We start from the raw sequence: 12,442 nt of genomic DNA, 5'->3' as shown, positions 1-12,442 counted from the left end.
AAGAGTGGGCTATTTCTCTATAAATCACAACGTGCTAAAGTGATGCCAGTACACAAAGGCAGTGAGAGACATGTAGTATCTAACTATTAGCCTCTCCTCTCTTCTCCCATTTCTTTCAAAGATATTTGAGAGGGTAGTGTACAACAGGCTATATGAACACCTAATGCAAAATAGGATTACTGACACACTCTGTTTGGCTTTTGTGAAGGGTTCTCCCCAGAGGCAGCAACATTCAGTCTCACAAAAGGAATTCTAGGTGAACTGAACTGTATAAGGTATCCTGTGAGGACATTTTGTGATCTCACTAAAGCTTTTCATTGTGTAAAATGTAACACAATAGTATCTAACAAAAACTCCCACACTATGGCATCAAAGACTTTCCGCTAGCTTGGCAAAAATCTTACATAACAGGAAACAGAGTTGCCGGAACAGGTATAGGTGAATCAATACAATCAAAGTGGTGTACTGTTAAGTACAGTGCTTCCCAAGCCTTTGTCCTTGGACCACTGTCTTCTTAGTGTATTTTGATGACCTAATATAGGCAAATATAGTAATGTTTTCTGGATGCAAGTATCATGATCAAGAGTGTGAAATCTTCAGTGTGGATTACAAGTGAAACAAAAACATGCCAAGTATGCAAATGGCTTTTGACAAATAGTCTTATCATTAAACCTTTCTAAAACAAATCTAATGCAGTTTCAGACAGTAAATAACAAGCTAAATGTGACATATGGAAAATTGTGCCAGATTGGGACTTGAACATGGATTTCCCACTTACTGCAAGTGGTTGCCAGAACCAATTTGGTTATTCATGTGTGCTTGTGTGCTCCCTGGTCCGACCCAAACCTCCATATGTCACATTGTTTATATCCTTATGCCATAGTGATGAATACAACAGATTACACGTATGGCACAAGGCTGTAATAACGTGACTATGAAGTTTGTGTTGGTGCACAGATAGCCAAAGTGGTTAAGGCAAATGCTCACAACAAACAGGATCTGGGTTCAAATCTGGGTCTGGCATAAATTTGCACTTGTCACTAATAGGTTTTACACCTACACCTAATGCAACAGATTTTAGAGAATTTGTAGTCTGCAAATAAGTTTAGCTTTGAAGCAACAGAGTTGGAAATAACATTGATATGTCAGCAATCTACTGATTTATGACTGGGAAGCTGCAGGTGTTTTATGTTAAATTATTAATATCAGCAAAAAATAATGTGGCTCTTAAATTAAAGAAACATTCAGTTTGTGTTTCATACTTAAAAAAACTCTTGAAGCATTTTTAAAAAATAATAATTGAAAAATAAGCTACTGAAGATGAAAAGTTAGAAACCATTAAATCATGATGTGGATGATGGAATTTATATGGGTAGAATGCAGGAGGGTTTGGGTTAATAATTCCTTTAATAGGTCTTATTTAAATTTATCTACAGTCAAATAATTGGGCAAACTGTGTGGTGCTGATATGATAGTGGATTTACATTCTGGAGTAGGCTATATTCTCCCATGTGGCTGTATACATTTCTGCAATATCTCTAAATCACTTCAAAGGAGTACCAGATTGACTCCTTTAACAAGATAATAGCATAGGTTCTACCCCATATTTTCAAATTGGAGGACTGCCCTATTAGTAGTGATCTCAACATCAGCAGTGGATTAAACTGTTAGCCTTCCTTCCTTCTATAGCAATAAATTTCATGAAGTAGATCTGTCATGAATTTACTCATTAGCTGTCCATAATTCTGGATAAGTAGGAAAAACAAACCCATAATGTTTGGATACCACGTTAGTAGTGTCCAGCTTGACACAGTCATCATCATTTCCTTGGGGCCTTTGTCCCGCTGCAACGCGGTGTCTGTCACGTTACTGTAGATTTAGCAGCGTTGATTGCAGAGGGTGGCCGGATGCCCTTCCTGCTGCCACCCCGAACCCCCCAGGACAGAACTTGTGTACCCCAGCTGTCTGCGTCTAGTGTAAGCCATGTAATAGCGCGAACATTTTCAAATGTCTGCGAATTGCATAACTGAGGCGAAATGTGGGGACCAGCCCGGTATTCACCTAGCAGGATGTGGAAAACCGCCTAAAGACCACATCCAGGCTGGCCAGGATACCGGCCCTCATCATTAATTTGCAGGGCAGATGCGATCTGGGGCCGGCATGCCTACACGACTCCAGGAAGCAGTGCATTAGCACTCTCGGCAATCCTGGCGGGTCTGACACACTCACATCATTTAAATATCTGGGCATAGTGTTGTAAAGTGATAGAAAATGAAACGAGTATATGAGGATTGTGGGACTGGTGACCTCAGCAGTTGGGTCCCATAGTGCTCAGAGCCATTTGAGGATTGTGGTAGGAAAGGCAAATGGTTGACTTTGGTTCATTAGGAGAATTCTAGGAGAGTGTGGTTCATTTGTAAAGAAGATAGCATATAGGATGTTAGTGCGACCTGTTTTCGAGTACTGTCTGAGTGTGTGGGATCCGTACCAGGTCAGAAGGAAGATGGAGTAATTTGGAGATGTGCTGCCAGATTTGTTACTGGTAGGTTTGAACAACATGCAGGTGTTACAGAGTTACTTTGGGAGCTCAAATGGGCATCCCTGGAGAGAAGGTGGCTTTATTTTGAGAAATACTATTGAGAAAGTTTAGAGAACTGGCATTTGAAACTGACTGCAGAACGATTCTGTTGTCTCCAACATATATTGTGTGTAAGGATTTTGAAGATAATATATGAGAAATTAGGGCTCATAAGGAGGCATATAGACAGTCATTTTTGCCTCATTGTAATTGTGAGTGGGACAGGAAAGGAAATGATTAGTAGTGGTATGGGGCATCCTCCCCACTGCTGTAAGGTGGATTGCGGAGTATCGATGTAGATACAGATGTAAATGTAAATTCTTGAAAAGGTACGTGTGGTTTTTCCAGACATTAATACTGTTAATGTTTTTGTGTTGCACTCTGTCTATGTGCTATCAGTTATTTCTTGATTAGAAACAGTTTGTCTAAATTCCTTACTGGTTGATTATTCAGTGTTGCAGATAAAATTTAAATGGTTATTTATTGCAGGCAATGAATCCTGATGTGTATCAAGGGATATGGGGTGGTGCTCAGTGTCGGGATTCTCCAGCACAAACAACACGGACTTGTGATTGCCAGCCAAACAAGTGCCAAGCAAGTGATTTGTATTATGACCAGCTTGAAGCTATTTTCAAATACTCTTTGCCAAGAGGACAGGTGGCTGGATTATTTGCTGAAGCTGTACAAGTAAGAAACTTAATTGAAACAGTACTTTGGCAATTATCATACAGACACATAAAGAGACTTATCATTACAGTGAGTCTTTGTGAAAACTTTCATAGTATACTTGTAGTGACATCACCAGTCGACACACTGGGTGTGAGCAGTGAAATATGATTTGGTGTGTGATATCTTTACAACTAAAGTTCTTTGTCTTGTTCTTGCTAAGGACAGAACTCTATGGCATGTATTGTAAAATATAAATGCAGTAAATGTCTTATGAGTAAAGTGTAGAGTCATAGCTTACCAACTAAATGAAAATCATTTATATGCATTTTAATTATGTCAGTTTTGAACTAAAAGTAAAATGAGAGAAGAATAAGCTTGGATTAATTGAAATATGCATAATATTCAGATGTATGGGATGCTAAATTGCAGAATTATTTGCTTCTAGATCACATGGACGGTCTTTAGCTGTTACATGTTTCGGCACACAAATGTTCAGATGCTGTAGTAGCAAAATGAAAAGAAATATGACAGAAGTGGTACAGTTTTAGTAACAGATTACATTTCTTTGTCATAACCTAATAGAACATAACCTAATAGAACATTGAATGTCGATTGCAAATGCTTTACATAGCTTCCGTACAGAACGTGAAGCGGCAGCTGATAACAGCAGCAAACTAATTCAAAAAGGAATAACATGTGATTTAGCTGAGGTATGATGAATTTGCATGCTGTGAAAATTCTTGGCAAATTAAAACTAGGTGCTGGACTGGGACTCAAATATGGAACCCTGCCTTTCGTGGCCAATGCTCTTGCTGTCAGCACAGCGTTAGATTCACTCTGGAATTTGCGTGCTTTTTTGTATATGTCTCAGCTCATGATGATGCACATCCAAATGAGCAGCAAGCACACTATATAACAAGGTAAATACTGCACCTTGTTCCTCACCAAATACGTTTGCTGATCTTTATGCCTCATACAGAACTTTTCTGTTGTTCACTTCTTAAATAGATGTTCAAGTAAAATTTAGAATAAACAGGATGAAATGGCTGTTATTTAAGTCACAGTCAATGTAATTTTCTTTTCACACCCATGCACATCTTGCAGTTTACATTTTTTGCTAATCTTCACCAAATTGGCTCAGTACCTATATAAATGTATTGAAATCTAATGTATTTGTACGACCAGCAACTAATTATTGAAGACTAAGTAAAGATGAAGCCAACAGCCTTGTTGCAGTGGTAACACTGGTTCCCATCAGATCACTGAAGTTAAGTGCTGTCAGGCTTGACTAGCACATGGATGGGTTGGTCAGTACCGTTGGGCATTCTGAGGTATGTTTGGATGCAGCAAGTAAAAAGATGACTGTGGATTAATACCGACTGACTGAATGTTAAAAGGCTCAATGCTTAGTGGTGCCTGTTACTTCTCAGTGACTTATGTTGACAATGGTTTAAAGGTGCTGGCTGCGATAATGTCGAATTTGTCTGTTCAAGAACTTGCAAAGGAAAGCTTTTGCAGAGTGCTAAAATTCAGTCTCCGAATTGAGTTCACTTTTGGCAATGAAGTTAATTTGTTTAACCATTGACTGTACATTCTTTATATGGCATTAATATTAGGATCTAATTTATGGACCAGATTTTTAGATGTGCACATTTCATCTGCATTTTGCAATAGAGCCCACCAATGTTATTGTAGAAACAAAATCTAGTTTTTGAGATATTTCATTAACCAACATACTTTCCTAGTAGTAGTATTTTAAAACGCTGAAAAATCAGGGCTACAAAATGGTGATACTGGATCTTTGAACAGTTTATGTTCTATAATCTTATCAACCTTTCTTTCTTACAATGATGATATTTTTGAATAGTAATATTTCCTGAAATACAACATTTTTAAAGAACTGTAGTGTTCCTTACATAGAAGGAAAAACACTGTAAAATGAGATGTCATTTCTGAAACAAACACTGGTCATTTCTGAAACGAACACTGATTAGTGGGGTCAACTGAAAGAAATAGTTGGTTGTATTATCAGAGCAAGTGGAGATATTCTACTTTGCTATATTTCAGACTGTTTGACTCTTCCACTTATAAGCTCCGTCATAGTAATCCTATACAGAAACCCAGTGTATCCTCCAGTGTGTACTCAAATCCCTACATCCATTCTAGAAACTCTCCCCTTTACTCATCAAGTCTCAACAATCTCATTACCACCTGGATCATTGGTAATCGTTGTTGACACCATGTCTCTGTACACCCACATTCCTCATATTCATTCCCATGGCCTTATTGATGTTGAACACTATCTGTAACATAGTCCTATCAACTCCAAATTCATCATCTCATTCCTTGTACACCTGGTAAATCATGTACTTACTTGTAACTATTACTCCTTCGAGGGGGAGATACAAATAAATTCAATGCGAGACATTGGTCACCTGGATGGCAGCTCAGATGCTAACATTTTTATGGGACATCAAGTCACTTTACTCTCATTTCTCGCAGCCTTAATACCTATCATATCTACTTCACCTGGTCCTCCTTAGCCCAGCATGCCATCTTGTCAATTTGTCTTATGCTTCATGAAAGCTGATATGCAACTCAAGACCATCAATAACATTGTAAATAGTACTCCACTTTCATAGCTGCCATCCTATATAAACTGGTCACCTGTGAATGATGGCTCTACAATGATGAGCAGTCCCTTGACCAGTATGCTGAAGATCTTCACAGACAGGCAGTACCCTCCAAATCTAGTCCACAAACAGATCTCCTGTTCCCTATCCACCCATGCCCCTAGTCCTCCAACCATGCCCATGAACCAATTCCAAAGGAACACTCTACTGACCTCCCAGTATCACCTCTGACCAGGATAACTTGACCGCAACCTTATACAGTGCTTTGTCAAACTATTGTTTTGCCCAGAAATGAGGAACATACTTCCCAAAGTCCTTCCAACCCCTCCCAAAGTGTTATTCCACTGATCACACCCACTGATCACACAAGCTAAAAAATATTCTTATATTTCCTTATGCCACACCTACTTCAAACACCGTGCCACATGTGTCATATGCCTGTGGAGACCCAAGTGCAAGACCTGACCCATTCACTCTTCCAGTACATTCTATTCCAGTCTGGTCAGAGCTGTATCCTATCATATCAGAGGCAGGACCACCTGTGAAAGCTGTATACCACACCTTCTATAACTTTTGTATGGCCTTTTATATGTGTATGACACCAACCATGTGAATGAATGGCCATCACCAGTCTGTGGCTAAGAGCAGGTTGTCCACCCAGTGGGAGTACATGCTACTGAGCACAACATGATTGACTTAAGTAGCTGTTTTACAGCCTATGCTATCTGGATCCCACCTTCTCTGAATTATGTAAATGACACATGTCCTTACAACACACCCTTTGATCCTGCAGTTTTGGCGTTAATCTCCAATAGTTACTGTTCCACATCCTGTTTTACCACTTACCACTGTCCCAATGCCTTCCACTGCATTTTATAGTCTAAACTTACACCACACCATCGACAACCCCGACCTCTGATAGCATGAGCTCACTGATGCCACATTCCTTACTGTTCCCTTGCTGCCACTCCCTCCCCGTCCTCAGCCACATTTCCCTTCACTACTTGGGCTACCCTACCTGCCTCCTGTCACCTACTTCACCACCCACTCCACCTCAACCCAGTCCACCACCCAAAACCCCTCACCCTATTCCAGACGCATTCCTGGGATAGTGTAGTTGCAAAGACAATACTCACTGCTGTTTGAAAAATACAAAGTAATACAAAGAAGAAATGGCCTGAATCACTCCAAAATAGGGGATGTTTAGAACTCTGGAATCATAACACTTCATTAAGTTTTCAGGTGGGATGCACATAGGCCCAACAACACCCCCTTTTGTGTATCCAGACATTTCAATATTACACCATGCTCAGTTCATGCGAAGCTGTCAAGTGAACTGTGCAAGCAAGTTCTGGCTTGCCTCATCAATCTGGAAGGGTGCAGTATCAGCGTATTGTGAGTTAAGTTCAAATGGGGCAAAATGATTGCCACTAGGAAATGGGTTTGTCGTACCATGACATTGTAGCTCATACAGGGCATGTCACTCTGAGAGAGAGAGAGAGAGAGAGAGAGTGAGGGAGGGAGAGAGAGAGAGAGAGAGTTTTGAGAGTGAGATCAGTGGACAGAGAGGTTGGGGGATTGTACACAATGACTAGTGGGTACTGGACCATGTAATGCAACCATACACTTTAAGATATTTTATTTTATTCTGAAAGCAACCACTTTCAGCAATTCATTTTGCCATCTTCAGGCCCCATACAGTTTTTCAAATCAATAAATTTATCATATAGCACCACAAAAATGGACATCGTGAATTCCAGTCATTGTGCAGCTGATCCATACTACTGCAAAATGAATTGCCGAAGCTGATTGCTTTCAGAATAAAATAGAATATCTTAAAGTGTATGGGTGTTGGTAAAATTTATTGAATTGAAAAGTAAGTACCAGCCGAAGACCATTGGCCGTAATGGACCAACAGAGATAGTGCACAATGGTCACCACCTTGTCCGTGTGCCCATGACTGACAAAATAGCTTCATCCATAGCATTGACTGAATGCTGGAGCATTGCAATGGGTGTAGAATTGTATGTGTTGATGGTTCAACACCTGCTGCTGAGGACTGGACTGGTGGCATTACGCCATTGCATCATCTTCCATTGTCACGAAACAACCAACACCTCCGACTGCTGCGGGCACACAAACACAGTCATTGGTGTGTTGAGAAGCAAAGTTTAGTGTTTTCAGATGAGTTCCCCTTTAACTTGCCCTACAGTGATGGCAGCATATGTAGTAAATGCTACCATGGTGACAGCTATCTGGCAGACTGCATTGTTGGGTGGCGTAGCTGACAAATGCCAAGCGTGAGGATTTGGGGTGCCATTGGCTGTAACATATGATCCTGTCTTCTAAGTACTGAGTACCCTCTAACAGCAACCTCTATATCATAGATGTTTTAGAGCCTGAAGCAATGTCCCTCCTGCAAGCAGATCCACATGAGATATTTCAAGAGGACAAAGCCTGGCCACAAGGCCACCTGTGGTGGTGAATGTGCAAACCTCCTTTGAAGAATGACATGTATGATTGATTCCCTGGCCTGCACATGCACTTAAGAAGTCATCCGTCAAACCTGTCTGGGATCCACTTGCAACTAGTGTCGCTGCTTTATGGATGCTCCTACAAGGCACATGGCAGTTGCCCCTGCAGCGTATCCAGGCACTCTGATTCAGTGCCACATCTAGAAGCTCTGAGTACATCATATGGCAGCTTCACACCAAACTGAATAGTGCAGGATGGCCGCCACCTTGTCTGTGTGCCCATAACTGACAAAATAGCTTCATCCATAGCATTGTGTACTTCTAATCATTAGTATATTGCCATGTTGCCAATGTGTGTGTGTGTGTGTGTGTGTGTGTGTGTGTGTGTGTGTGTGTGTGTGTATGAGAGAGAGAGAGAGAGAGAGAGAGAGACAGAGAGAGAGAGAGAGAGAGAGAGAACACTGTTATTCATAAATTATTTACCCTTTCCCTGAGTCCGAGAAAGATTGTTGTATTGCATTGGGAACATCTATCACAAACTGCCTCCAAATATCAGAAAGACAATAGGAGAGATGCATACCAAGAACTAAAAATATATTTCATCAGCTAGAACCGTGAATGGTATTTATACTAACAATAACAATAATAATAATAATAATAAACTGTCCTAATGAAGATAAAATTTGTGGTTTAGTGTAAATAGTTCCACATATTATAAAATGACATGGAAGGGAGGCAGTAATAGATAAGGAATGAGAGAGGATTGGCACCTATATCTTAAATCATTGAATCTGTACACTGAGCAAGCAGCAAATGAAATAGGAGAAATTTGGGAAAGGAATTAAAGTTCAGAGTGTAGAGATAAACATTTTAATGTCGGCAAGGAGTTATAATTCTGTCACAGATGGCAAAGGACTTTGAATGCCAGGTGAATAAAATGGTTAGCATCTTGAAAAAAAGGCTATAACTTGAACGGCTATAACTTGAACATCAACAAAGGTAAGGCAAAGATAATGAAGTGCTTCTGAATTAAATAAGGTGATACTGATGAAATTAGATCAGGAAATGAGACATTAAAATGTAGTATATAACTTTTCCCATTTGGGAAGCAGAATAACAGGTGGTACAAACTGCAGTATGAAAATAACATTCCTGAAGAAGAGAATGTAAATTTTAATGTACAGAATATGAACTTCAATGTAAGAAAGCCTTTTCTGAAAGTATTGGTTGAGAACCTGGAGTAGTCTTACATGAAATTGATGGCCCAACTTGAATAAAAGTTGACAGGATACATCCTGAAACATTATGGAATATTTAGTATGATAACGCTGACAAGTGTGGTGAGTGAAAACTGCAGAGGGAGAATGACATTTGATCACACTAATTAGGCTGAAGTAGATGTAGTTTGGAGTAGCTGTGCAAAAATAAAGAGGCTTGCACAGGATAGACTAGCACAGAGAGCTCCTTAAAACCGGTCTTCACACTGAATATCGCAACATAAACACATCATCTTGCTCTTTTGAACACATACAATTTTCAACATAAAGCTCATAATTCTAAAATTTCATGTTTAACACGCAATAATGATTTATTGTGAGAAGTATCTGTATGAATTTGTATAAAATTGATATACATATCCAGTATCTTTTCTGTTTTCAGGGACTTGGAGGAATAGTTCAGTTTCCAAAGGGTTATTTAAAAAGAGCTTATGAATTGGTGAGGATAAATGGTGGCGTATGCATTGCAGATGAAGTAAGTAACACTTTTCAAGTTGTAAGATATAAAATAAAGAACTCATCATCAATAAGTCCTAGTTCTTTAAACTACAGTCATGTTTCTCTGATACACACTTTCCAAACCCTACAAAGTTGCTTCGTTAACTGTAGAAAAGTTGAAACCAGACGCACTGTGACCTCTAATACAGAACTGCATGGTGTCACCACGCACATTCCTCTGGGATTTTATGCCAGAATCTGAAAGAATATGAGCATCTTCCCTGTGCACAATATTGCCATGGAGATACAGAATCATGTTCTGAATGGACAAGAATATTATCATTTTTGATCAATAAAAGTCAGCACTTACTGCCAAGAGCATTATTCTGTGAAATTCTTCTGCATTACAGTATGACACAGTCAACAACTCAGAAGAATTTTGTAAGCCAAATGGACATTAAATCTTGTGAACAAATGGGAGCATATTTAAACTGAATTGCATGCTGACTGGAGAACATGTTTATACAGGGCATTGAAGTTTTGTGGGATAAAAACTTACTTCATGTTGACAACAAGAGCCCAGAATCACTTAGAATTCTCAAATATTAAATTGCAAATACTGGTAATAGCTGTGAATTGAACTTGCACATTACTAACCTCTTACTGTCATGACATACTGGTTGACAAACAGGCTGTAGCAAAATTGTTGAACAGTGACTCTCAGTACATTGATATGAAAAGGACAGAATGCTAATCGCCACCCACATCAAGGTGGTTTTGGCTAACAATCACACTGGAAAAAGGGTGCTAGATATTATTATTTATCAGAGTAAGGCCTTCAGTAGACATAAACAAAACAAAGCACAAGTGTAACACACTCTCTTTCTCTTTCTCTCTCTCTCTCTCTCTCTCTCTCTCTCTCTCTCTCTCACACACACACACACACACACACACAGGTAAAGGAGGGAAATATAACTGGAGTAAGTGGTACAAGGGGGACAAGCCTTGTGTAGGTCTGTTGGAAGGATATGTGCCATAGGGCAAGAGGTTGGGAACACAGATGGAATAGGCCCCCCAGGGGGCTCATCAATCCTTGGTGAGTCCATGCTTGGCTACCACAGAGCCCAGCCTTTGCAGCACTTTTCCCATCTGTGCTGCATGTCTACCTTGCTGCTATTCTTTTTCCCCTCCCTTGGGGAACATGTCTGAAATGTTTTTAGGAATGTATCCTGAATTTTCAGCAGCCTCATGACAGAATAGCCCCTCCCCTGTTTGTTTCTTTCTTCATTTCCCTTCTCCTATCCTTCCTCTGCTTCAGCATTTGAGGTACCATCTTGTCTCTTCTTCTTTCTTGTATGCTCCTGAAGGCCGGCCCATGCATCTGACGTGCAACAGGTGACTGGGTAATGCATAATTCCCAGCTCCAAGTTGACAGGTTGGGTTCGCACATACCCCCTGGTACAGGCCAGGCCCAGGGAGGTGTGATTGCCTGAGCTGTTACCTTTCCAAATTGCCAACTGGTCACCTCTTTTAGGTGTTCAGGAGGTGTGAACAATCACCAAGGCAGGTGATCCCCACTCTTAGGGGGGGGGAATGAGGCTTACGACACAAAGGCCCTCCAAGCTGCACCTTGGTTCCTTGTTTTTCATGTACTGAAGGCAGTCAGTCCTTTTATTATTCAGAAAGGTGTTGATGCAACTGCCAGCCCTGTGAAATTCTGCTCTCATTCATACAGTGGCATTTTGCTTTTGGACACTTACTTGTGTCTGTCAAGCACAGCTGCTTGCAGCTTCACCACTCCACAGCTATTCCATTCATGTCGAGTACCACCAAACCCTGAATTCTTCATGTGGTGTTATTTACACTAGGCTGCTCAATAGTCTGGCCAAGGCAGAAATTCAAACTTACCTCTCTGATCAGAGTGTCACTGCAGTCCATCAGGTGACGAAGAAGGCAGATGCATCCTTAGTGCCCACACACACTCTTTTTTCCACTTTTGATAGAATAGTGCTTCCATCAAAGATTGAAGCAGGCATGAAGTCATCACAGTCTGACCGTACATTCCAAACACAATGTGATGCTACCAGTGTCGTTGTTACAACCACACTCAAATGTGTTTTCGACACCTGTTCAAATGTGTAACCTCTGGTAGGGATGTTCACAAGGGCAGTTTCCCACCTCTTTCTCCCTGCTCCATCAATTGCAATGGCGACCATGCAGCCTCCTCCAGAGAATGTCCCACATATCTTGATAAGTGGGCCATCCAGGAGATCCGGGTGAAGGAAAAGTGCCTTACCCTGTCGCTCTCAAGTTGTTGGTTAGTCAGAACCCTGTGTTTTACCGGCACTTACAGTACAGTTCTTACTACATCTC

The 12,442-nt window shown here is 40.5% G+C and overlaps 1 protein-coding gene across 6 annotated transcripts in view; it reads left to right on the top strand.

Moving 5' to 3' along the window:
• The window catches only part of LOC124605474 (alanine--glyoxylate aminotransferase 2, mitochondrial-like), a 151,524-nt gene that overhangs the window by 93,596 nt on the left and 45,486 nt on the right, over positions 1-12,442 (top strand). For all 6 annotated transcript variants that reach the window (XM_047137183.1, XM_047137182.1, XM_047137186.1 and 3 more), the window contains 2 exons: positions 3,068-3,265; positions 10,014-10,106. In XM_047137183.1, coding sequence (XP_046993139.1) covers positions 3,068-3,265; positions 10,014-10,106 — 291 coding nt within the window. The remainder of the gene's footprint in view (positions 1-3,067; positions 3,266-10,013; positions 10,107-12,442) is intronic.

This window comes from Schistocerca americana, chromosome 3 (assembly GCF_021461395.2).
Source record: "Schistocerca americana isolate TAMUIC-IGC-003095 chromosome 3, iqSchAmer2.1, whole genome shotgun sequence".
NCBI classification, from domain to species: Eukaryota; Metazoa; Arthropoda; class Insecta; order Orthoptera; family Acrididae; genus Schistocerca; species Schistocerca americana.
Note: the sequence above shows the minus strand (reverse complement) of the source record. Positions and strands in the feature narration are given on the sequence as shown.